The sequence below is a fragment of the Microtus oregoni genome, unplaced genomic scaffold (assembly GCF_018167655.1).
Source record: "Microtus oregoni isolate MIOR12 unplaced genomic scaffold, Mior012 000029F_ref0000214, whole genome shotgun sequence".
Classification (NCBI taxonomy): Eukaryota; Metazoa; Chordata; class Mammalia; order Rodentia; family Cricetidae; genus Microtus; species Microtus oregoni.
Genome location: NW_024543088.1, coordinates 2,583,223 through 2,609,040, shown reverse-complemented (window position 1 = coordinate 2,609,040; position 25,818 = coordinate 2,583,223). Strand labels below are relative to the sequence as shown.

At 51.2% G+C, this 25,818-nt stretch overlaps 1 protein-coding gene across 1 annotated transcript in view; it reads right to left on the bottom strand.

Annotated features, from left to right (window-relative positions):
* LOC121465135 (protein sidekick-1-like) overlaps positions 1-25,818 on the bottom strand; it is a 955,042-nt gene that overhangs the window by 44,672 nt on the left and 884,552 nt on the right. Inside the window, exons 33-38 of the mRNA XM_041678320.1 lie at positions 19,536-19,671; positions 18,443-18,502; positions 18,132-18,233; positions 6,986-7,101; positions 3,889-4,075; positions 2,383-2,520 (exon numbers count right to left, since the gene is read on the bottom strand). Of these exons, the coding sequence (XP_041534254.1) occupies positions 2,383-2,520; positions 3,889-4,075; positions 6,986-7,101; positions 18,132-18,233; positions 18,443-18,502; positions 19,536-19,671 (739 nt within the window). The remainder of the gene's footprint in view (positions 1-2,382; positions 2,521-3,888; positions 4,076-6,985; positions 7,102-18,131; positions 18,234-18,442; positions 18,503-19,535; positions 19,672-25,818) is intronic.

Genomic DNA, 25,818 nt, shown 5'->3' with positions numbered 1-25,818 from the left:
ACACTGCCCATCACTGAGGCCAGGTGGGATCATGTCTAAATGGATCAAGTGTGTCAGAACACATTGTCGTGAAAGAGGAAAAAGTACCCCCCCCATAGCCCTGGTAACACAGGGCGTGTAGAGGCAGGAGGCTGGGAGGAGTGGCCATGGGAAAGCCAGAACCGTCTGAGGGATGTACAGAGAGAGTGAATCACAACAGACAGCAAGTTCCCCGTGGCAGGGATCCCATTAAGAAATGACAGGCAATTGTTTGGAGAGCAGGTACTAGAGTCAGCTAGAACAGCAGCCTTGGGCTCCCAGGGTATGAACCACAGGATTGTTGGGGATCCAGGCAGCCATTAACCCAGGACACAGGACATGGCAGAGTCAGCTGCTTGTTTGAGGACAAATGAAATACTCAAGCCAGCTCTGATTATGAAGGGTACCTGGGTCAATTAGTGCCACGATTCTGACAGTCACTACTCATTTGAATGACTTCAGTTGTTTGCCGTCCGTGAAACGCTTGTGACGTGAGAGTGTGTGTGTGTGTGTGTGTGTGTGTGTGTGTGTGTGTGTGTGATGTGCGGAAGGAACCCTACTGAACAGATAGGAAGGCCTTTGGGAAGTCTTCAATCTGCTGTCCATATAAAAACGGGCATGTCTTTTGGAACTCTGTCCTGGGATCTTGAAGGTAGTCCTGTAGGAGCCATATGCTCCTGGACAGGTTGCTCACCTCGGCAGGAATGCCACCCAGCAGGACCACAGCCACCACTGCCCTCTGTCCCCTCCAGTGCCATCTTGGACTCTTAGAACTCCATCCTCAGATCACCCCCACAGCTGTTAGGAGGCTCATTGATTGGCCCAGACACCCCTAGTTTTTTCTTTCTCTCACTTCCCCTACTCTGGTTTGGGACGTCGCTCGGAACGGATGGTGCAAAAGCCTGGGGCCATAGTTTACGGTGAGCATTCTGTCTTTCTTAGAGGACCATGAAATAATAGCAAATCTTCTTGTCAAAGGCATCGGAGATTCGATGCGATAGAATCGAGTGTTTGAATGTTCCCTTTCAAATCAACTTCCTGCTCCACGGGACTGCCTATTTCAAAAGGAAAATGACCCTGGCGTTAAAGGGAGGGCCATTATGATCTGGCCAGCTGCTGATGCATTATTTCCTTCTGGACATTCAATAATCCCTAAGTTTTACCATCTATCTGCGTATGACCAGGAGAAGGGAGGTCTGAACCTGGGTCATAATGCAGAGATGGCTGCACCTGTCCCTGGGCATGCATTGGGGTGAGGAAGAAAGGCTACAAGTCCTCAGTGGACACAGGAACACGTGGATAGAAGACTCAGCCATAGATGGAACTCAAAATACACCCAGAGGCGGGACTGATAATCAGGTTCCTGGTGTGTGACTAGGAGCCCTACTGGTCCTTTGAAGCCACATCCTTAATCTGCCACTTGCTGCTGTTCCACCACATTGCCTCACCTCAGCCCTCCAGGCAGAACGATAGGCAGGATCTCTACTGCTGTCTTCCCTCAGTTACTATGGGCTCCATGATCTGCTTTCCCAAAGCCATTTGCATTCCAGCCCATGATCCGTCTATTATTTATCAGCGAGCACATTCTTGGGAGAGCAAGGACCTGCTTTCTAACCTGTTCTTTTAGTTAGGTTTTTATTGCTGTGAAGAGGCACCATGACCACAGCAACTCTTATAAAGGAAACATTTAATTGTGGTAACCTGCAGTTCAGAGGTTCAGTCCATCATGGCAGGGAACACGGCAACATGCAGGCAGGGAGCATGGCGACATGCAGGCAGGCACAGTGCTGGAGAAACAGCCGAGTGGCTTATATTTTGCAAGCAACAGGAAATCGAATGACTGTCACACTGAATGAAGCTTGAGAAAAAGACCTCAAAGCCCACCCCTACAGTGGTACAGTTCCAACAAAAGGTCAAAAGGTGTGGTCCAGATTAAAGGTGTGCCCTCCAGTCTCAAGGTCTGGATTGAAGACGTGTGCCGTCCAGCCTTCTCCAACAAGGCCACACCTCCTAATAGTGCCACCCCCTGTGATCTTATGGGGGTGAAAGATATTCAAATTACCATACCTGTGGTATTCAGACATGGCATTCACCAGGAAGCCCCAGAGTCTGTTACTCTTTACTTGAAACCCGGTTCAGCTAGTTAGCTAGTTAGCCATTACAGACCTGTCTCCAGCTCTCCAGCACCAGGATTGATTATTGCCACCCCTAGAGTTTCTACATGGGCTCTGGGGGTTCATTCAGGCCCTCATGCTTGCACTGCAAGTACCAGAAGCCGAGCCACCTCCCCATTCCCTCTCTGTGTACCCTGGAGTAGAGTCCACTACAGTCCCCTCCACCTCCCACTCACACACAAGGACTTACCTTGCACGGGTGCTAAGGGCTCATACACCACTCGATAGCCCTGTAGGATGCCGTTAGCTGCTGATGGCTCCCCCCAGGACACGTTGAGTGTGGTGGAGGTTATTTCTGAGAAGGCCAAGAAGCTGGGGGGCCCCGGAGCTGGGAAAAAAGCGCACAGGGATGCAGAGTGAAGATAAATGGTTTTATGGATACCTCGGACAGAGCCATGCCTCCTTACCGGATGGGCGGTGCTCCTAGGTGTTATCTAAGGTTGTGGAAGTGTAAGTGGCCAAGAGGAATGGAGGGATGGGAGACACAGTGAACAGCCCTCGGCTGACTGGGATCAACAAGATGCAGGGGCCCTCCCAGGAGATCACAGAGGATGATGCAGCTGAACCACAAAGGAGCGGCAAGGGGGAAAGGACAAAGGCCAGAATAGCTAACAGAGAGAGCAGACGATAAACTGTGGCAGCTCCATCGCTGGATGCTGTGGGAAGATGCTGGACGCTGTGGGAGATGCTGAGTCCCGTCTTCCAGGAAAGCAGAAGCACTGTCTCCCCTCATTTCCTTTCCCCACACCCCTCCTTCCTCTTCACAGCTCAGCCCGCCCCTTTCCTGCTCTTCTCCCCTTTTCTCCCCATCCCTTCCCTCCCCACCTTGCCTTTCTTCTCCCCTCCTTCCTGTCCTCCACTTCACTTTCCTCTTCTATTCTTTTCTCCCTTCTATTCTTCACCTTCCCCCCCCTTCCTCTCCCCTCCCTATTTCACCTTTCCATTTCCCTCCCCTCTTCCTTCTCTTTCTAACCCTCCTTTCCCATGGCAGGGGGTGGGCTGGGTAGTATTGGGGGGTCAGTGATGGTGGTGGTAGCTGCTACCTTGATCCTTCCTCTTGAAATTCCTTTGAAACCTTGTAGTCACAGATTGCTGCTGGGCTAACACACAAGGAAGCCTGAGCTACCAATCCATCAAGGCTGTGGATGGGTATAGAAGCCCTGAGGTGCAGCCATGTGGGTCCCCAATTTGGGCCCTGGCCTCCATGCACAAGGAACTCAGTTCCTAGAGACCAAGATGAATGGGGAGAAGCTCTGAGAGAAAGCACTAGAAGGAGCTCTGTGGGTCAGGAAGGGAGGTAAGACACAGACAAGGCTCTTCCTCCTTCCATGACTTTGAAGGCTTACAAGAAAACACACTGCTACAACCTAGCCAAACTGCCTTAGCACAGGCATTGGGGACCAGTGGGTCACTGTCATACACCTCCAAATTCTAAGTGCACTCTTTTTCTTTCTTTTCCTTTCCTTCCTCCCTCCCTCCTTCCCTCCTTCCCTATCCCCTCTCTTTATCATTTTCTTTTTTCTTTTTTTTTTTTTTTGAGACAGGGTCTCATGTATCTCATGCTGACTTGGAACTCAACATGTCATTAAAGAGAACTGAACTCTGTATCCTCCTGCCTCCGTCTCCCAAATGAGCTATACCCCTGGCTCTTGAGCAGTACCCTTGATGCTATGACAGGACAGACAGGGCCACCTACCAGCTTGATGCGTGCGTCCCTGACGTGGGTCACTCTTAGGCCCATCACCCGCAGCATTGAAGGCAGAAATGCTGACCAGGTACTTGGTGTGGCTGGTGAGATTCTTTATCTTTACTACAGGCTCAGGAAGGAAGAGGACCTTCATCTTCTCAGTCTCGTTGCGGCTGTCGGCCTCCCAGTAGTAAATCTGTTGTGCAGAGCACGGGGTATGGTCGGAATCTACCAAGCCTTAGTATGAAGACTATGATCCCGGGGTTCAGGTTAGTTGGTGAAGGAGGCCTAGGGTACTGGGGTGTTGGGCAATGGTCAGGGATGCTGCCCTGTTATTTAGACTTTGAGCATCATCTACTTAAACTGATCAGTGTGGGACCTGCAGGTAGGCCAGTATGCAGAGGTCACAGCCCCTGGTGGGTGTTGTGGTTAGGATGCAGGCTGCCTGCTCCAGGCTCATGCATTTGAACGCTTGTTATGTGCAGCCTATAACCTGTGACGTAGTCTTCTGGTAGGGGAAAGCACCAGAATCTGCTCCCTGCTCTGACCTACAGATAGGCAAGACTCAAAGTCTCTCCCCACACTCCCGTAGTTTGTTCAAAACCCACACCCAAATCTTCCATCAATGTAGCAAAACCACTTTGGAGAGGAAACACCAAAAAATCACAGGAAGGAGATGGGGGATGATGATGGACCAATCAGTGTTTGCTGCACAAGCATGAGCACATGAGTTCAATCCCCAGCACCCATGTTAAAAAAAAAAAAAAAAGCCATGCATGGGATGCATGCTTCCAATCCCAGCTCTGGGGAAGTGAGGCAAACAGATCCCTGGGGCTCAGCCTATCTTACAAGCCAGCAAGACAGTAGACAGTTTGTCTCAAAACACAAGGTAGGGTGCAGGAGAGGTGGCTTAGCAATTAAAGGTATATTCCGCCCTTCCAGAAGATCTGAGGTCAGATCCTAGCAGCTATCCCTGGCAACTCACAACTGCTGATGGAGTTCTGATGCCCTCTTCTGGTCTCCACTGGTACATGCACTGATGTGTACATACCCAGACACAATTTAAGAATGATTTTTTTTCTAAATGTGGTGGAGGGAACCTGAGAAACAATAGCTGGCTTCCAAACATATGCACACACACACATGTACCTGAGCATGTACACACACACACACACACATGCACGCACGCACGCACCAGGAAACAGTCCTAAGCTGGGACTGGGGGAGAGCACCTTGCCTCCCTTAGGTACCATTTTTTCTCATTTAGCTTTGCTGTGCTTTACAGGTAAATCTGAGGTCCAAGCACAAAGGTTTGAATGATTAGCAGAACCACTTCCCTAAACAGCTGTCTGGCAACCCCTGCCCCAAACCCGTGCCAGCTGGACAGCCCAAAGACAACACTGGCTGGAAGATCCCCCTTGGCTCTGTGTACATGAGCCTGTGCCAGGCCACAAGAGCAGTGTGCCCTCTGTGAGAGCAGGGCAGACGCTGCAGGAGGCAGCCGGGACACCCGGCCTCACAGGTCCCATCTGTGGTTGGAGCCTGTCCGACATGTGAGCCTGCTGACTTCCACCCTCAAGCCCTAGCTGCACGTTTGATGGCAGAGCTGACTGCAGGAAAGCCTCTGCTCAGACAGGCCATGCTAACTTGTGATCAATATCCAAGTTCAATGTCTTTATCATTAGGGAAATGAGAAAACATATTTTTGGATGTGCATAAATAGTGCCTTGCCTTGGAGCTCAGGGGACTTTCTGTGACCTCATTCATCTTCGTAAGAGCCCTGCCGGCAGGGAGGTATTCATTTTCATAGCACACCTACCAAGATCATTTTAAAATGGACATTTAATTGGGCCAATATTCATCAGGGCAGGATGGCTCTGAGATTCTGATAACTGATCAAGTAGGGCTCATGGAGGCCAGACAAAGAAATTACTTCTGGAAGAACGGAGACGCCAGATGGGATGTCTCCTCCAGGGAGGTCTGGGCGATGCTTAGAGCTCCTGGGTGCCCTCAGCAGGGGTGAAGCGGGCCCATGGAGCCATTCTCCCCCCCGCCCCCATGCTGGCTGGCAAGATGAGCACTCTTCCTTTCTTTCACCTTTAGAGCACGGGCTCATGGAGACTTGGTGACTTCTTTAGTGAGCCTGTCTTAAAATGAGGCTCCTAGAAGTCACACCACATGAGGACTCCCAGAGCTCAGAACATGGCCCAAGCTATGGATGTCTAAGGACCCGAGTGTTATCCTGAAACCCATGCTAAAAGAAATCTGGGCACAGTAGCACCTGCCTGTAACTCTGGTGCTGGGGAGACAGAAACAGGGGGGTCCCTGGGGCTTGTCAGCCAGCCTGCCTAATATATCAGGTGAGTTCTGGGCCAAGGAGAAAGCTTGTCTTCATCCCACCATAGATAGATAGATAGATAGATAGATAAATAGATAAAATAAAAATGTTGACAGTACTTGAGGCCTAAAGAACAGCATAGTCAAGTGACCCTCTGGACATGCCATGTGCACATACACACACAGACACACACAAAGACACATAGACACATATACACACACATAGACAGACATGCACATACACACAGAGGCACAGAGACACATACACACAGACAGACAGACATGCACACAGACACAGACACACACACACATGCACATGAACACGAACAGACACAGACAGGCAGACACACACACACAATACACACACGCACACACAGAGGTTCTCTAGCTCTACCCCACACCTATGGAAATGAGAGATTCCCTCAATGTGCAGTGGACAGTGTGGGATTTGGAACCTGCTTTGGTGAGGGTACCCCACTTCCGGAACAATCAGTAAATGCCCTGGGGGCTGTGGTGTGGGCACAGAAAGAGGTCAGGTTCCTCGGTGGTCCTGATTCTCTTTGGAGGAGCCAAGTGTGCTCTGTGGTGACCACACAGCAGCCACACGGGATGCTGCTTCCAAGCCTGCTCCAGGCATACGTGGCCTACTTCACTGTTGTGCAGCTGCTGGGGACACAGCAGTCCCGCATTGTAGCCTGTACGCAGCCAAAGCCTTAGCGCGCTGAGCACACAGCAAGCTGCAAGAGCCCGATAGTGCATGAAAACTTGCCTTGTAGCCCTGGATGTTCCCGTTCTGGCTCTCTGGGGGTGGTGGGTCCCATGTGACCTCCAGCTGGCTGGCCGTGAGTGGCGTCACCTGGACATTCTGTGGGGCCATCGCTGGAGCTGTGGAAAGAAACGGGACAATAACTTGGGTGGCTTCCCATAAGCTGGCTGGAACCCACCAACTCATGTCTCCAGGGCTCACACAGGACTGTAATTCTGTGACAGCATGGGGAACAGCCCTGGACACCACCCAAGTTTGGGAGGCCTCAGGTATAATCACATTCCAGGTTTCAGGCACTGTGTTCCAGGCAATTCTTAGTCCTTTGATGCCAAGGAAGGTTGCAAGCTCTCCCAGAGGAACCTCCTCTAAATGCACAAAGCAGACTACACAGTCACAAAGAACATTGATTCTGCAGAGATACAGTTAGCGAATGTTGAGACACATACACTGTCTGGAAACCCACGTGGAACGGGCTGGGAGATCACCCACTGGGAGACAAAACAGTGAGACATGGAAGACAACTGGAGGTCCCAGAAGCACCTGGGGGCATGGCAGGGACCCAAGAGGCTCTGCGGGTGAGAGAGCCATGGATAGCCAGACATCCCTGACGGGAGTGGAAGGAACAGAACACAGTGACAGCTTCTTTGCCACTGCAAGTTTAGGTGCCTCTATTATGGCGCCTGCTCCCAGAAAACTCTAGAGACACAGCTGCCCGTCCACACGCACAGGGACTCTGGTGTCTGGGAACATGGCTGTATGTGCGCTACTCTGACTGCAAGTTCTGAACCCAAGGCTGTTCCTCTCTCTCCCTCCCACCAGAGCACTTCCTGGGGTGCTCCGTCCAACCCCGGGCTCAATATACAAGCAAAAGATGTGGTGGCCAGAGGGCAGTGGGCTGCCCACTCTGTCCCTCACAGCCATTAGGGAGTGGAGAACAGTGCAGGGAGCCGGAGCCGTGCTCGGAACCGCTTTGCCCTCTCTCTGCCAGTTGTCTCGCGGTTGGTTCTCAATTCCACACCGGTACCTTCTCGTGGCAGGCTGTTCACTGCCTCTCGGGAGATAGTCCTGTCTCCCACTGAGTGCTCCTCATAGACAATCTGGTTCCTGGTTGTATCCTAGAGTTGCATGGAGTTATCCTAAGGAACAAGCCCCTGGGAGGCAGAGGCTAGCCCATTAGCCCAGCCCCACCTCACCTCCTTCAGCCTCAGCTTGTGGGCCCAAGAGCACTAACTACCAACTGCTCTTTATCACTTGTGTGTGTGTGCACGCACATGCATGTTTGTGGTATGTATATGTTCATGTGTATGCAACTGTGTATGCATGCATGTGTTTATATGTGTGCAGGTATGTATGAAGGCCAGAAATCAGTCAGGTTTTCACTGATCACTTCTCATTTTATTGTATGTGTGTGTGTGTGTGTGTGTGTGTGTGTGTGTGAGTGTGCACACCTGTGCATGTGTACGAGAAGGGCAGGCATTCTCCATGCTCTCCCTCTCCACCTCCCCACCTTATTTTTTTTGAGTCAGGGTCCCTCACTGATCCCTGGAGCTAAGAGATTCACTCAGCTAGCCAGTCAATTATATATATCTAGGGAATTCACCTGACTCTTCCCCTCTCCACCTCTGGGAACCCTGGGGCTTTTAGGTGCCTGGAATCCAAACTCAGTCCTCAAGCTGTGCATGCATAGAGAGTTCCTTAGCGACTGAGCCATCTCCACACTACCTGCTGGCTGCCTTCTGATTTAAGTCTGTCTAGAGGCCATCAACGGAAGCCACAACACCATCACTGCCTAAGGAGATTTTGCTAGCAGGGGCTCCTTTGTAGAGATAAGGCCACCTCAGTAGGTCACCCCTTGCTCGCAGCTCCCTCCCCTGCTTCCTGCTCTCTCCCCCCACCCATGCAGAATAAAATAGTAATTAACACCCGCCCAGCCTGACATGCCTATTTATTTTGGTCTAACTGTGTGCTTCTGTATTATCGCTGCCCACCCCGCCGCTAATGGAAATGTTAATAGCCCACACCAGGTTGTTGTGACAGATGCTGGGTCTCATTATCAGAAATTCTTATTTACCGCTCCATTAAACAACAGAATCACACAAAAAAACAATTCAATCAAAACTAACTGGAGGAATTTTAACAGCCGCATTAATAATCCAAAACATAAATAAAGTTAATGTCTTCTGCATGTTCGCCGTCGGCAACTCGATCACAAAATTACTGTTGTACAATTAAAATCATGAAAGGCGGAATTGAGCATGGCCGTTACTCTGGTAGGCCGGCGTATAGATCCCTCCTCGGCACCCCCAAGCTTGGCTTTCCAGAGACTTGGCAGAAAGCAAAGCCCGGACGGCCCTGGCTGTGATGGTCCATCTGCAGCAGGTTGCTGGGTGAGCCGCACACTCGGTGTGATCCCAACCACGTGGGGACTCCAGTGCCTTTCGGCTGAGTGGAAAGACGCTGAATGAAGCTCCCAGATGAGACATGCCTGTGTCTGCTGTACTGCAGCGTGGCGTTCTATGATACAAAAGTACTGCAGGTAACGCAGGTAACAGGATGCTTCTGGCACATGCGGGGAGGAAATAGACAAAATGTGCTACCTTTTAATTTTTGCTCCTGAGAGCTTCAGGGCTTCCAGGCTGCCTGGAGAACTCAGCCATTAGGAAGGCCTGTTGTTTGAATGTGTGAGATGCACATACACAAACATCAGCCAGTGTGTGCGTGTACATGTGTGTGTGTGTGTGTGTGGTGTGTACACATTAATGTGTGCACGCACATGGCCGTGTGGGTGTGCCTGCACATTTGTGTGTAAAAGCCAGGGGTCAGGTCTCTGTCAGTTTCTCTCGACCTTCTTTTTTGAGACCGGGTCCCTGGGGTGGTTTGAAAGAAAACGGCCTCCATGGGGCTCATAGGGAGGGCTGCATTATTAGGAGGTGTGGCCTTGCTGGAGCAGGTGTGGCTTTGTTGGAGGAAGTAAGTCACTGGGGACAGTGGCTCAGGGTCTTCTCTTCCTGCAGCCTGCCCGTCTGGGGGTAGAACTCGCAGCGACCTCCCCAGCACCACGTCTGCCTGCATGCTGCCACGCTTCCCTCCATGATGATAACAGACTACACCTCTGAAACTGTGAGTCAACCCCAATGAAATGTTTCTTTTATAAGAGTTACTGTGTCTCTTCATAGCTACCGAAACCCTAACTAAGACAGTCTCTACCTGAACCTGGAGCTCACTGACTCACTAGGCTGGCCCAGCAGTGAGCTCTAGGGATCCTCCTAGCTTGGCCTCCCTAGGGATGAGGTTACAGATATGTCTTAGGAGGCCTGATTCCTATGTGGGTGCTGGGGATGGAACTCAGGTCCCCTTCTTTCATGGCAGGTGCTTTACCCACTGAGCCATCTCCCCATATTTTTTAATGCATGAAATTGTTTCCTCGAAGCATTTTGACTGGCAGTTTCCCCAGCATCTGCTGGCTGGATGCCCACAAGCAGTATCACTCGTAAAATAGGAGGCCATGGTCACAGCTGTGGTTGGCTCTGCATGCCCGTGCAGCAGCTAACACGCCAGCATAGATGAACTGGCAGTCACTACATCGACCTTGTCATGGTGTAGACAGATCTCTTCAAGCTATTGATAAGGAACCCCAGGAACTTCTGGGGTACTCTGCAGCTGACAGTCGTAGATCCCCCAAACAAAACAGCAATCATAAAAAAATAGTCACATACATGAAATCCCAGTGCTGTGGAGGCAGAGCCCGGAGGACCCCTGGGGCTCACGAGCCAGCCTAACTGAATTCCTGAGTTCAAGGTAAAAGTGAAAGACTGTCTAAAACCCAGAGTGGAGGGACGCTGACATGTGGGTCTTCCACTGTACTCTACACACACACATACGTGCATGGCACTTGCAATATACCTGAGCACACAAGAACACATGTATACACAAACACATGTGTACACACACACGCGCCCACACAACATAGCCATTCATGTACAATAGCTATCCTCTCACAGCGGATGTCATGTTCTTTGCCACGAATGCATAGCGCTGGCTTCTTGCCCTTGATGCCATGTTTGGGTGGACCCACTGCAGCCCTGGACTTAAGAACCTCAGAGCTTAGGAATCTTGTCATAGCAAACACACAGGACATGCCATCTGGCTGCTGCTGGCAGCTTCTGGCATGTGTTGAGCCAAGGAAGAAAGAGGATGGCTAGTCTAGTAGGCTTTCTGTTGTCAGGTAAACACAATGACCAAAAATATCTTGGGGAGAAAAGGGTTCACAATATCTTAGAGTTCATTGCCGAGGGAAGCTAAACAGGAACTGGAGGAGAGACCATGGAGGAACACTATTACTAGCTCAGGTTCACATAGCTTTCTGACACAGCTGAGGACCATCCCACCCTGAGGTGGCACCGCAATCATCAATCAGGGAAATGCCCCATGGACATGCCTGAAGAACAATCTGATGGGGGCGATTCTTCAGTTGAGAATCCCTTATTCCAGGTCTACTTTGTGTAAAGTGTCAATAAACACTAACTTCTACAGATGGCTTCACTCAGTCTTTGGCAGGGCAGTGGAGCCTCCAGAGAGCCCCAAAACCCCCAGCGCCCTGGGATGAATCCTGAAGGGAGACAGATATTCATCCACTCAGTTCTGAGAGTTCTTGGAGAAAGCATCTATGTGTGGGGGGAGGTCATCCATGACTGACCTGCAGGGTACCTATGATGTTAGTATAAGTTGTCAACTTGACAGGATTAAGAACAATTTAGGAGACAAGGCTGGGCATGTCTGTGAGGGAATATCTAAACTCAATTGAGTAGGGGAGACCCTCCTTGAATGTGAGAAGTACCAACCATCCCATGGGCTGGGGTCCTGGACTGAATACAAAGGAGAAAGTGAGCTGAGCACTTGCATCCATCTCTCTCTGCTTCCTGACTGTGGATGTCATGTGACCAGCCGCCTCCTGATCCTGCTGCCATGCTTTCCAACAGTGGTGGACTGTGAACCCTCAGACTGTAAGCCAAATAAACCTTTTCTTTACATTGCTTTTGTTGGGTATTTTGTCAGGGCAATGAGAAAGTGACTAATATAGTTTCTAAGGGAGGCCTCACACTAGGCATCTACTATTGCTAGGACCACCCTAAGCCACCCTGGACACCCACTATTGTCAGGGCCACCCTAGGTCACCCTGGACACCCACTGTTGACAGGGCCACCCTAGGACTATTGACAAGGCTATCCCAGGCCACATTAGGCATCAACGGTTGCTAGGGCTATCGTAGGCAATACTGAAGATTTCTGCTTCTCCTCAATTGCCCTCCGTCACACAGGACTCTCACCTTGACACTAGACTGTGGCAGGCCCCACTAGGTTGCCAAGTTTAGTTTTTGTGATTGGTGACTTAATAATAATTTGAAAACAATTTGAGAGGCTAGAGGTAGGGCTCCACAGTAGAATATTTCCCCAGACTTATCTAGAATTAAACGTACTTCTCTTTTCTTTCAGTCTGACTTCAAACTTCTGATCCCCCTGTACCTGCCCCTGGAGTGCTGGCATTAGAGACAAGAGCCATCACATCTGGTCCCTGGCAGATACTTCAGTGCTCAAAGTTACTTCTGAGCCATCCTACCTGCAGACAAAACCCAGCCTTTGATGCCACCGTAATGACCTTTATTTTCTTGTTTAAGCACTGGGAGCTCAGACTCCTACCCTGCTCAATAGCTGTTATCACCGTTTGTAAGATAAACAGAGTTGAAAGCCACTCACCAGCGCTCTGCCTAAGTTGAGGTTTTTGTTTGTTTTCTCCCTTTTGGCCTGTACAGTGAGTTTCCCATCAAAGCAAGACCCAGGTCTTGACAGATCATGATTAGATTACACAAAAGCCACGCAAGTCAGTTTCCTGGTCCCCCACAAGACTCATGCTGCTGAGAAAAAGTCTTGCTCTCATTAGGCAGCCTGAAGGTTCCTATGGATTACATCCCTTGGCCTAGAATGACACATCAACCTATATTTCAGCCCAGATCTGTTTGACCCCCAACTCAAGCAGTCTCATGACAATTGAGGTAGAAACTTGTAGAAGGACACTGGAGCCCACAAGCCTAGGATAAGGGAAAAGGCCACAGAGAAGACACTGGGGCTGGGGTGTGGCTCAGTGGTAGAGCACCTGCCTAGAATCCCCCAGTGAGGGGCTAGGGTGTGGCTCAGTGGTAGAGCACCTGCCTAGAATCCCCCAGTGAGGGGCTAGGGTGTGGCTCAGTGGTAGAGCACCTGCCTAGAATCCCCCAGTGAGGGGCTAGGGTGTGGCTCAGTGGTAGAGCCCCTGCCTAGAATCCCCCAGTGAGGGGCTGGGGTGTGGCTCAGTAGTAGAGCACCTGCCTAGAATCCCCCAGTCGGTTAGGGTGTGGAATGCCATCTTCCTGTCTTCTCCCCACTTCTAGGGTCATGTTTTCCTCTGTGCATGAAGGCTGAGTTCTGGGAACACTGTGACTCCATTACACACTCTCAAATTTCCTTTCCTGTTAGGTGTCCTGAAACACTCTGTGTTGCGGGAGGTCCTTCCGTTCCTCCAGCCAACAACTCTGTCCCAGACTCAAGTCAATGCTCAGCTTGCTTCCCTCTGAGATCAGAGTCTCCAGTAAAACATGGAGACTAGAGTTTCCCGTGAGGTCTATGGGATCAGGGGCTCTCACTGGATACTCATCTCATAGTCTTGATGCAAGCCCTTGTCCTGTCTACACACAGCCCTGCCTATAGCATGGGTACCTGTGATGTCACTGCTGTGTGCTGGGTTAGCGCTGTGAACCTGATGGCACAGTCCCAGGAAGCACGACAACTGCGTTAATTACCCCTGAGCGGCTGCCACTCTCTTCATTATAAACGCGTTCTAACTAACACAGCTCCGAATCCTTTTAATTTCACTTAATGGGCTCCAGGACTGGCTTAATGTGTCACTAGAGGGAGCTGAAACAGCTAGAAGCATGGTTCCCTTTTTCTCTTTCCGACCAACAGTAATTAAAAACCTGTAGGATTAGAGGAAAGGTAAAACCCACATTCTACAGGAAGATTGTTTTTGATGTCACTTAACAGCCTTGTGTGGCTCAAGCTGGCCTCAGATTCACTACGCAGCTGGGAATGACCCTCAACTCCTGATCCTCCTATGTCCGTCTCCCAGATGCTGGGATTATGGGATGATGCCATCATTCCCAGCTTATGTCCGCCTCCCAGATGCTGGGATTACAGGAGGATGCCGTCACTCCCAGCTTATGTCCGTCTCCCAGATGCTGGGATTACGGGAGGATGCCATCACTCCCAGCTTATGTCCGCCTCCCAGATGCTGGGATTACGGGAGGATGCCATCACTCCCAGTTTATGTCCGCCTCCCAGATGCTGGGATTACGGGAGGATGCCGTCACTCCCAGTTTATGTCCGCCTCCCAGATGCTGGGATTACGGGAGGATGCCGTCACTCCCAGCTTATGTCCGCCTCCCAGATGCTGGGATTACGGGAGGATGCCGTCACTCCCAGCTTATGTCCGCCTCCCAGATGCTGGGATTACGGGAGGATGCCGTCACTCCCAGCTTATGTCCGCCTCCCAGATGCTGGGATTACGGGAGGATGCCATCACTCCCAGCTTATGTCCGCCTCCCAGATGCTGGGATTACAGGAGGATAGCGTCACTCCCAGTTTATGTGGTGCTGGGGTGGTGGTTAAGAGTGTCTGTTGCCCAGGTTCCTCTGTCCCACCATCCACTCCAGGTAGTCTCTGATTGCCTACAGCTGCAGCTCCCGGGGATCTGGTGCCCTCTTCTGGCTTCCATAAGCATTGCACTTGTGTGTACAAATCTACACACAAATACACAAAATTAAAGACAAACAAATAAAAATAGTGATGGACTGAGGAGTCAGATGGTTCAGGAAATGAAGGCTCTTGCAGCCAAACTTGATGACCCGAGTGTGACCCCTGGGACCCACATGGTGGAAGGGGGGAACCGGCTCTGAAAAGTTGTTCTCTGAATCCACAAGCATACGGAGGCCCACGTGCACCCTCCACACACAAAACAAAATTTGAAATGTAATTTTGAAGGCCATAGCTTCAAAGTAACAGTGTAGTCACAGTTTCAAGGCACTGTCCTGTCTTCCAGTGCCCTTCAAAAGTCACAGAGCCCCACTGAGCCTGAGGGACTGTGAGCGCCAAGTGTTGTCATCTCTGCTCTTCAGGGAAAATTCATGGTGCTCTGGTCCTTCAGCTGCTAGTGGGCACTTAGTATTGGGTCCCTGCTGAGTGGAAGAGGGCAAGACCTAGCTCTTTTCTAGAGAACTTAAAAGACTGCTGTGTGCGTGTGTGTGTGTATGTCTGTGTTTATGTGTGTGTGTATCTATGCATGTGTGTGTCTCTGTGTATGTGTGTGTCTCTCTTTGTGTGTGTATCTGTGTATGTGTGTGTATCTGTGTATATGTGTGTGTATCTCTCTGGGTGTGTATCTGTATGTGTGTGTGTATGTGTGTATGTATCTCTGTGTGTATGTATCTGTATGCGTGCGTATCTGTGTATTGTGTGTGTATCTCTGTGTGTGTATCTCTGTGTGTGTGTGCGTGTATCTGTATGTGTGTGTGATGTGTATAGATCAGAGGTCAAGCTTTAGTGTTATTCTCAGGCACTGTCCACCTTGATTTTGGAGACAGGGTCTCCCTCTGGCCTGGAAGTTGCCACATGACTTAGGCTGGGTGGCCGTTGAGCCTTAAGGATCTGCCCATCTCTGTCTCCCCAGTGCTGGGATTAGAGCACATGCCACAGTGGTTTTGCTTGCTTGTTTGCATGTGTTCTGGGGATGGAACGCAGTTCCTATGCTTGCTCCGAAAGCTGTCTATCCACTGAGCCATCTCCCCAGCCCCTGCTTTTGTACGATGTTGGGCTGGACCCTAGAGCCTTAGATAGTCTAAGCATATGTTCTACATGAGTTCTGCCCCAGCTCCAGGGTGGCTCTTCCTGCTGGACTAAGATTGACTGCATGTCCGCTAGGATGTGAGCTTCTGCCTCAGGCTGTGAGCAGCTATGAACAGGGCAGAGACATGTCGCCTCAGCCTCTCTGTATTGGCTTCAGGAAAACCCGCTGGCAGTGACTATACAAGCAGTCTGTGTGGAGAACACTGCCAACGCCGCCACAGGATGTGTAGAAACTCCAGACAATCCCTGAGTGGAAACAGGGACAGGAGGAAAGCAATGGAATCCCCAAGTCAGTTTGTTAATAAATTCACTTTACATCAGAATCCCAGAATTTGCCCCTCTCCTCTCCTCTCCTCTCCTCTCCTCTCCTCTCCTCTCCTCTCCTCCTCCTCCCCCATTCCTCCCTCCCTCCCTCCCTCCCTCCCTCTCTCTCTCTTTCACTTGCTAAAGTGTCTGTCAGACTTATAAATGGCTGTAAAATTTTGCAAACCAAGAACATGACCAGAGTTGTTAAATATGAGCCATGTGTGATGAAGGGACAGAAACAGATACAAAGGAGCCAGGCAGCTGGCAGAGATGCCTGCAGAAGCAAGGAAAGCTCGAGACAGACTGGTCCACGTGTAAGAATTCAATAGCCACCGAGACTCACAACAGGGAGAGAAGCTGCTGATGGGTTGGTGGATGGGGGTCGGGATAGGAGACTGCCTTTCAAGCCATCTCCATCCAACAGGCTCACTTTCTATCAAGCGTCAAACTCCACTATAAATCTTAATGGCATGGAGTGATTACTGAGCATAGAGGGGTCGCTGGTTCCATCCTCGGCACTGCACAGCCTAGACTTGATGGCGCATGCATGCCTATGATGCCAGTACTTGGGATTTGGAGGTCAAGGTCATATATCCTCAGGTACATAGTGAGTTCCAGGTCAGCCTGGGTTACAGGACACTATCTGAAATACATAAGTAGGTGTTTCCCTAGAACGGAATTGAGCTCATGCAAGTATCATGGATGGGACTCTTCCATCCGAGTCTTGTTTCCTGCTGGTGGAGCTGGCTTCTGCCTCCTGTGGACTGGATCATGACAGACTCATTTTTCTTCCCGATCTATAACACTGGCGCTCAGACACCGACCTCTATGGAAAGGCTATAACTACCTTCTCCCCGAGGCTCACAGAGGTAAACAGTACACATTTGATCAAGAGGGGACCCAGAGAGAACACCCACTCTCTAAGCCCCGTCCTTCAGCTGAGCAGATGCCTCCGGTAACTCACGTAGGAGCTTTGTGCATGCTCAGTAAACACGAAGAGGGATTGTGCCAGGCTAGGTACACGCTACGAATTCATTCTATGGGCAGAAGGGCCGAGAGCCTTGCTGGGATATGAACCTATGCTTCCTCACTGTGGCTCACAGATTTCTATACCACATCACAATGCTCAAAGGTGAGAGCTCAGATTGGTTGAGTAACGTCCACAAGGTCACACAGCCAACAAATGGCAGGGCCATCACTCAGCCCCACAAGCTCATTCACAGAACCACAGCTGGGTCTGTTTGCATAGCAGCCTCTGAGTACTGCAGGCTGAGGGCCCATGATGCTCAGAGGGTAGCTGTAATTGAGGAACGAGTAGGTGAGATGGCTCAGTGGGTAAAGGTGCTTGCCACCAAGCCTGATAAATTCAGGCTCAATTGGGTGCCACCAGGGCTCCACCCCCACCACGATGACCTGCACCCTCCAACAGTGACCCAAATCAACTGTATTTCCTTCAGTTTTTTACGCCACTATCATGAGGAAATAAACACACACTCTGGTAAGTTCTCTTCATCAGGGGTTTGTCATAGCAACAAGGAGAGTAACGGGTACTGTGTCAACTTGATGAGACTGAGAATTTCCTAGCATAGGAGAGCTGCCTCTGGGACTGTGTGCAAAGGCAGACAGTTGCCTAGGATGCAGCCTGCACCATCCTGCAGGCTGGGCAACCTGATGGGACACATGGGAGGGAGGAGGAAGCCTATGATGCCTGCCAGATCTTGCACTTCCTCCAGGAAGAAGCTGCTCTGCCCCTCCCCACTTAGCAGATGGAAACTGGGAACCAAAAGGAATCATTCTTCAGGAGTCTCCAGTGTGCTCATTATGAAGCCAGGTCTCTGTGTTTCCTGCAGCTATCTGATTGATGGTGGTGGCCCTTGTCTGGCTGTGGGTGGAGGGACAGGCTCGGAACTTACCAGCCTCCCCCACGAAGACCTCCACGGGCACACTGGCCGGGCTCTCGCCGATGATGTTATAGGCGGTCATGATGACTTCATAGCGCCGATACTTCTTCAGATCTGCAAGGTCAGACACCAAGGGTCAGCCTATGCTGGACCAGCCTCTAGAAGTTTCCCTGATATGTGGGCATGCTGAGACACAACCATCAAGGAGGAACTCCGACAATTAGAGCCACGAATCCAGGCTGGTTTTGCCTGGACTCTGGAGATGGGTGAGCATCCCTGCCTCACGGCACCAGTCACAGGGGCCTGAGATGCTGTGCACTTACGTGTTAATTCATATGTCGTCAATGTGGAGCTGCTGTTCACGGTCTTGAAGCTGCTTTGGGCTGTAAGCGGTAAGGAAGGCAGTTAGTGCAGAGGGACACTGTTCCTGTAAACCCAGCGTGGGGTGAACATGAGTCACACAGCAAGCTGCATGGGGTGCTGTGCTGCTGTCTGCCTCATTCCTCGGCCCTGCAGAGACTGTAGGCTTCCCGTTAGCTCCCGGGTATTACCACACTCCTACCTAACACATCAAACAAGACACCCCAGCCTGAGACAAGTGGCGGTGGGCTGGCCCTTTGGCAGAAGGAAACAAATGTAAGGGCATTGGTAGCCGTACAGAGGACAACACTAAAGACAGAATTTTTTTTTTTTTATCCAGGCCTTCTGGGTTGCAGGTCTGTTGGCTGACCAATGCTTGCAAGTTGTGGGACTCTGGTCTGAAGGGGAGGAAAAGGTCACCCATTAAGTGTTCTGGGACTAGGTGTACACACACCTGGTCCCCATCAACCTGCGAGGCACCAGGGACAAGTTTGTGTGCAGCTGGCACAGGTGCCTCTTGGTGGGAAGGATGGGGTAGAGCCGGGAGCCTGTTGCATGCTGGGTGAACCAACATTAGGCAGCTTCCTGGCCGGATGGGGGTGAACTAGGTAGGAAGTGCTGCCCAGGTGTTCTACCCTGTCTGTCCCTCATCATAGAGATCTGCCCGCCTCTGCCTTCTGAGTGCTGGGATTAAAGGCATGTGCCACTGCACGTGGCAAAAAGGGAATTTTCTATGACACTATTTAGGGAGGGAGGTAGAGAGGCAGGGTTCTCAGTTAAGCTGTCACTGGCTTTAGTGGGGTACAGGCTCAGCAGAGGTCAGGAGGTACCCCACACATAGATTATATGGGTGTGGCCTTCGCCTCAGGCCCCAGGCCACAGCTTCCAGGTCATCTACCTCCATCTGTGTCCCCACTGGCTTCACACTACACTGCCTGCTCCCTCCCTGTGCCATCGCCTGACTCCTCTATAGTACTTCCCAGCATGCCTTGCATGGAGCAGATAGACATCGAAGGCTCACCTGTGAACCTCCCCCAGGAGAGGAGCACCGCTCACCTGTGAGTTCAGCACGCAAGGCAGAGGGACTCTTGAGTGTTTTGGTCTCAGGGCCCATGCCTGTCTCGGATTCCAGCTCACGGTAGTAGATCCTGTAGCCTTGCAGAAGACCATTCAGGCTCTCATCCCGAGGAGGCTGCAGAGACATTGTACACTCAGCCATTTGGGGATATTACCAGAGTCAGTATGTACAGAAGGCTTAGTAGCCAAGACCTTGGTGTAAAAGTCTCTAGTTCAAGCCCTGGTTCTTTTATTTTTTTACACATATTTTATTTTTATGATTGTGTGTGTGCACATGCACACATGTGCAGGCATGTATACACACACACACACACACACACACACGCACACGCGCGCGCGCGCGCCATGATATGGATGTGGAGGTCAAAGGACAATTTCCAGGAGTTGATTTTCTTCTACATTGTGGGCTCTAGGGTTTGAACTCAGGTCATCAGGCTTGCCTGCAAGCACCTTCATCTGTTGAGCCACCATGCAGGCTCTAAGCCTCTAGTCCTTGATGGTTAAAAACAAAGAAGGAGAGCTGGCGAGATAGCTGGCAGAGTGCCCGCCTTGCAAGCTCTAGGACTCGAGTTCAACTCCCAGAAACCCACATGAAAAGCTGGGCAGGGAGCTGCATCCTTGTGATCCTGCACTGGGAAGGACACAGGAGGATTCCTGAGGGCTAGCCTAGCCTACTTGGTGAATTCTGGGCCAATGAGAGACCTGGTCTCCAATATTAGTGTAAACATCTACTAAGGAACACGTGAGGCTGTTCTCTGGCCTCCATGTGTGTATGTGTATGTACCTGTACATGTGTGTAACACCCCTCCACACAACCCCACACACAAGTGCGGAGTAGTGTGTGTGTGTAGCACTGAAAACACTGTTGGAAACAGTATTTGTGAACCTTCTAGCTGGGGAGGTGGGGGTCCCGGGCCTGCCTCGAGGACTGGTCAGCAGCTCCGACTGCCTTCTCTCTGAGCCTCAAATGCAGCGATGGTGCACAGCATAGCTGCTGGACAGAGGTGGAGGTGTGTAACCAGATGCCCGGGAGGCTTGCTGGGTCACAATGGCCTTATTGTCTACGTGGTTCGCAGACTCCCAGTGCCAACCAGAGCTGTGACTCTGTCCCAGAACTTCTGCCACACACCATGGGCTACAGTGGGGAGTGCCCCTCCTTCGGCTATGGTCTCAGCTAGTGGGAAACTGGGTCTCAGTGTAGCGGGGCAGTTACTTCAGAAGAGACTTTTCCTTCCTTTCTCGTCTGACCCTTTCTGAATGTTGCTGGCAGCATGTGGGGGTCCCCGATGGCTCAACTGCCTTCAGACAACTGGATCAGAAAAATGAGCCCTAGTCCAGGGACTGGGGGTCAGGTGAGTCTATTTTGTTTTTTTCTTATCTGCTCTTAGGGTGGTCAGGTTCAGGCAACAACATATAGGTTACCCACCCAGATTTGAATTTCGAAGTACTATTGTCAAAATTAATGGTATCACTCTCCAAATTTACTGTTACCATAGTGTGTTGTGTGTATGTGTGTGCATGTACATGCATATGGGCTGTTTGGGTGCACGTAGGTGCTGTTTGTGTGTGTATATACATGTGGAGGACAGAAGACAATGCTGGCTGTTCTTCAGGTGTCTATCCTGTTGTTTTTGAGATAGAGTCTCTTACTGGCCTGGAGCTTCCCAAGTAAGTTATGCTTGTCAGTGAACCCCAAGGATCTGCCTGTTTCTGCCTCTCCAGTGCCGGGGTTTTAAGCTCACGGCACCAGGCCTGGCTTCTCCCGTAGGCAAGCATTTTACTGAGCCATTGTCTGTCTTCTACTACCCTGTTAAGGCAGGAAGCCAGCGCTTTCTGAGAGTAAGAGGCCTTTCTCTGCACAGCTCGCATCTCCAGGAAAGGAGACGGCTCTGTCCCTGCCGTGAAGCAAGAATAATGCCGTCCTTGGCTGTTCTGCCAGCCAAGCGGCCACAGAAGGCTCAGTGCCTCTGTCTCCCAGACTGCAGGTTGCTTCATAGATATGGTCCCCTAAGGGATGGAATTGGCTCTGTGCCACTGGACTCCTAAGGAGAGGTGGCTTCTTATACTCCTGGGCCCGTCTGCCCTCTGCATCCTCATGCAGGCACTAGGCAGAGCCATTGAGAAGTGGAGGGTACCCTGAACTCTGCACCTTGAGGGTTAGTAGTAGCCTGCATCTCCTTGGGGCTATGAGATCTGCTCCAGGAACAACAAAGAGTCAAGGAGGTAGGTAAGAAAGAACTGTGGAGTTCCTGAGGAAGCCTAGTGCCTGGAGCATGGGGAACCGACAAAAGTGGCTTGTATGCTGCCCCTGAAGGAAGGAAGAGTCCGCCATGACACAACCCATGGTAGCCATGGTTCTCTTCAGCCTAGAGGGGGCAGCCTGGTTGAGAAGGGCAGCCCAAGGGTCCTGGGCCAGAACTCATCTAGGTCTTGTGATGTTTTCCATATTGTTGACTTCCAAAATGATTCACAGTCTAAGTCAGGTAACTTGCTAGGAAAGAGCCTCCTCGAAGTCCACTACTCAGCCATTCATGGCTCCCTGAACCACGGGCATCAGTCCTGTGGCAGCGCATGGATAAGAAGCCTTTTGCCAAGCAAGAGACAGCATGTATTTCTAAGACCCGGGGGCAGCTTTGCTCCTCCTTTCTGAGGCCCCTGACAAAGAACTAGGGAGATGAGAGTCCCTGTCCTGTGGCTCCGAGTGTTAACCAGGAGCTCTTGCGGCCCCGATAACACCACGTGGCCATGCAGAAGGTTCCGTCACAGTCTTTACTCACACCGGCGGGAGGTAGGGATGGCACAACTTGGGCTAGGCAAATGAGATGGCACGGGCTCCCGTTTCTGGGATCCGGGCTGGCTCTAATTAGCAAGAAGGGAGGGTGAGTGGGCACATCAAAAGCTCGCTTCTGGACTCTGCAGGTGCCAGCCCTGCAATCCCCCCTCCAGGGTCACCTTCAAAGCCTGCCCGTCAGTCTGGGATCACACCAGAGCGAGGATGGCTAAGACCTGGCCAGCTCTGCCGAAGACACACAGGCTGGGGACCATTACTGCAGGGAACACGGGGAGGATTGGATCCTGTTCACTCAAAATATCAACCGAATAGGATGCATGGGCAGATGGAAACGCTAGGGACACAGTGCAGTTGTACTGCTGTTGACAGACACACAACCCCAGTCCTTGAGTGTGCAGGCTGAGGGTAGGGGGAGGAAGTGTTAAAGGTTGAGCCGTTTCTAGTGGAGTCAGAGGAAGGAAAGGGAAGAGGCCAAGCCCCTCTACCGGCCAGCATTAAGCTGGAGCCATATTTGCCTTGGAAGTCCCAGAGTATCTCAGAGTCGAGTTGTGTGCTGTCCCAGCAGGTATGTGCTGTGGTCTGGATGGGTGGCCCCGAGGGAGAGCTGTGTGCTCCAGGCCTCCACCCCTTCCCAGTTTCCTTCCTGTTGGTGTGACACAACACTCTGGCCTCAAGCAATCCAGGGGAAGAGAGGACTTCATACTTCCGGTCACAGTCCATCTCTGAGGGAAGTCAGGACAGGACCTTAAGCAGGGGCTTGGAGCAGAAACAGTGGAGGAACGTTGTTTGCTGCCTCACTCTCTGGCTTGTGTTAGTCTTTCTTATACAAGCTGCCGGCCCAAGCAGACTGGACCCTCTTACATCAATTAACCATCAAGATAGTCTTCACAGACATGTCCACAGATTGACCTGATAAAGACATTACTCAATTAAGACTCTTTTCACATGACTCCAGGCTGTTAATGCTGCCTTGGACAGTCCCCAGCTGAAACTGTTAGGAAGCAGGGCCTAGAGGGAGGACGTCAGGGCATGGGAACATTGGACCCCAGGCTCGTCCGTTTCTCTTTGCTTCCTGGCTATGAGGTGTTCCAGTATGCACTTCTCAACAGAGGCTCCAACCTGCCACACTGTGAGCGGAATGGACAACCTTTTCCCTTCTACATTAATTTTCTCAGATGTTTTGTTATAGTTCAGGAAAGTGGCTGACATAAGCAGAGAAGGCAGATTCTCCAAAGTCCAGTCCAGGCCTGCCCATGGGCAGCTCTTGCAGGGTGGGAGCTTCACACTCATCCAGGGCTTGGTGGTTCTGCAGGGACTCAGAGACAGCTTTTGTGGAGCACTGCACTGGTTTAGTTTGCTCTGTATTCCTGCAGTTTGGCATCATGGTAGAGGTCAAGGGAACAGCCTTGGAAGTCTTCCCAAGTTGTTCCCCCAGATCCAAAAACGATTTCAGGTTCTGGATTTAAATCCTGACACTGTAGCCTCCTTATATGCTTCAACTCCCAGACTATGCCTTGAAGCCCCGTTGGCAGAAGTCTGGCACCAGACTTGGTCCTTCCTTTGTGGAATATTCCTTTACACTGTGTGAAAGTTATGTTGCTGTGATTGGCTTAATAACCAAGCTGACTGGTCAATGGCTGGACAGGATACAGTTAGGCAGAAAAGCCAAACAGAATGATGGGCTGAAGAAGGGTGTAGTCTGGGAGTCACCAGGCAGACGCAGAGGAGCGGGAGATGAATGTGCCATGTTAACAAAGGTACCACCACGTGGCAGAGCATAAATAAGGAATATAGGTTAACTTAAAATGTAAGGGCAAGTTACCAATAAGCCTGAGCTATCTGTCAAGCACTTATGATTTATATTTAGCCTGAGTCAGTTATTTAGGCCTAGGGCAGTCAGGACAGGAAATGTCTATTTACACCTCCCAGTCCTAAGCCTGAAGTTCTTGGTCCAGCACATGTCCCTGATCACAAGGCTCCGCCTGCCCTGTGCTCCGTTCCATAGCCCTACAGCACCCACGACAGATCCTGGGTGCTGCAGATGCTCAGTCGATGCTTATACAAGTGAGTTGAGCATGCTAGAGACCAGGGGGACTCCTTCTACACGTCATTCCACCCAGGACTGGCCATCTGTGTGGGCAGAAGCTCAGAGGGACCTGGAAGCTCTTCCTAACTTGGGCAGACTCAGAGTCTAGGATGGCTTTCCAAAAGTCCCTGTTCAAATGCAGGTGACACACAGTTGTGGTGCACCAGAGAGTCATCACCCATTGCCCAGGAGGAGAATGGTGCACTGGGAAAGACCCAGAAGGACAGTGCTTTGTGGGGCTGACAGAACTGAGTGGAGGGAGAGACCTGTGTTGGGAGGAATAGGACTCTACCATTAGCCTCTGTGGTGATCTCAACTGTCAGCTTGAGTAGTTAGAGACTCACCTGGGACATGGACTTTTAGGTGTGTCTGTGGGGACTATCCTGATTAGGTCAACTGAGGTGAGAAGACCTGTCCACAGTGGAGGGCATCACCCCCTGACTGGGAGCCTGGGTTATATAAGCGGGGCAAGAGGCATTCATCATTCTCTGTCCCCCGACTGTGGGAGAAACGGGTCAGGCTACTTCAGGCTCCTGATGCTCAGGCTTCCCCACCCTGAGGCACTGTGAGCCCAATATGGGTAGCTTTGGTCGGATAACAGTGAGAAAAGTTACTAAGAAAGCATTCTACCTCCCAGCTGCCTGACAGGACTGGGCTGGGTCACATAGCTGCTGGCTTCTACCCGGGCTCCCTCTCTGCTCACATGAGAGGTAGGTAGGCTACAGAGCCAAGCTCACCCCATGCTACCACAGAGACCTAGGATTCAGGGAAGCAAAGGACTCGCCTGAGGTCTCATGAGACCATGAGGTTAAAAACTAGGATTCAAATCTCAATCCAGAGGGACAGCTGAGGTCTCCTGTGACCTCCCACATCTTAGAGAGTGGTGCAAGGGCTCCCTCTGGGACCAAGTTCCAGTGACTTAGGGACACACAGGGTCCTAGGTCACCTTCATTACAAACACAGCATTAAACGCAGGATGTGTGCGTCAGACATTCTGCTGCTGTGATAGACACCCATGAGAGCAACTCGGAAGGAAGAGAGGGGTGCTTCGGTGTATGGGTTCAGAGGCTTTGGCCCTTGGGTCACTTGGCTCCTGTGTTTCTGGGCCTGTGGTGAGGCCAGTGGCAGAGGAGACCCTTCGAAAGAGGCAGACCACCCTTCAAGTGCCTGCCCCAGGAGGGGGAGATGCTCTGGAGGTAAGAATGCTTGCTGTATGAGCATGGGGACCTGAGTTCAGATCCTCAGCACTGATGTAAAATCCAGCTATGTAAAATACATTATGGCACCTGCAGCCCTGGCACTTCAGCAGGGCAGATGGAATCAGGAGAAGCATCGGGGCTTGCTGGCTGGCCACTGTAGCTACAATAGCTGTAAGCTCCAAGTTC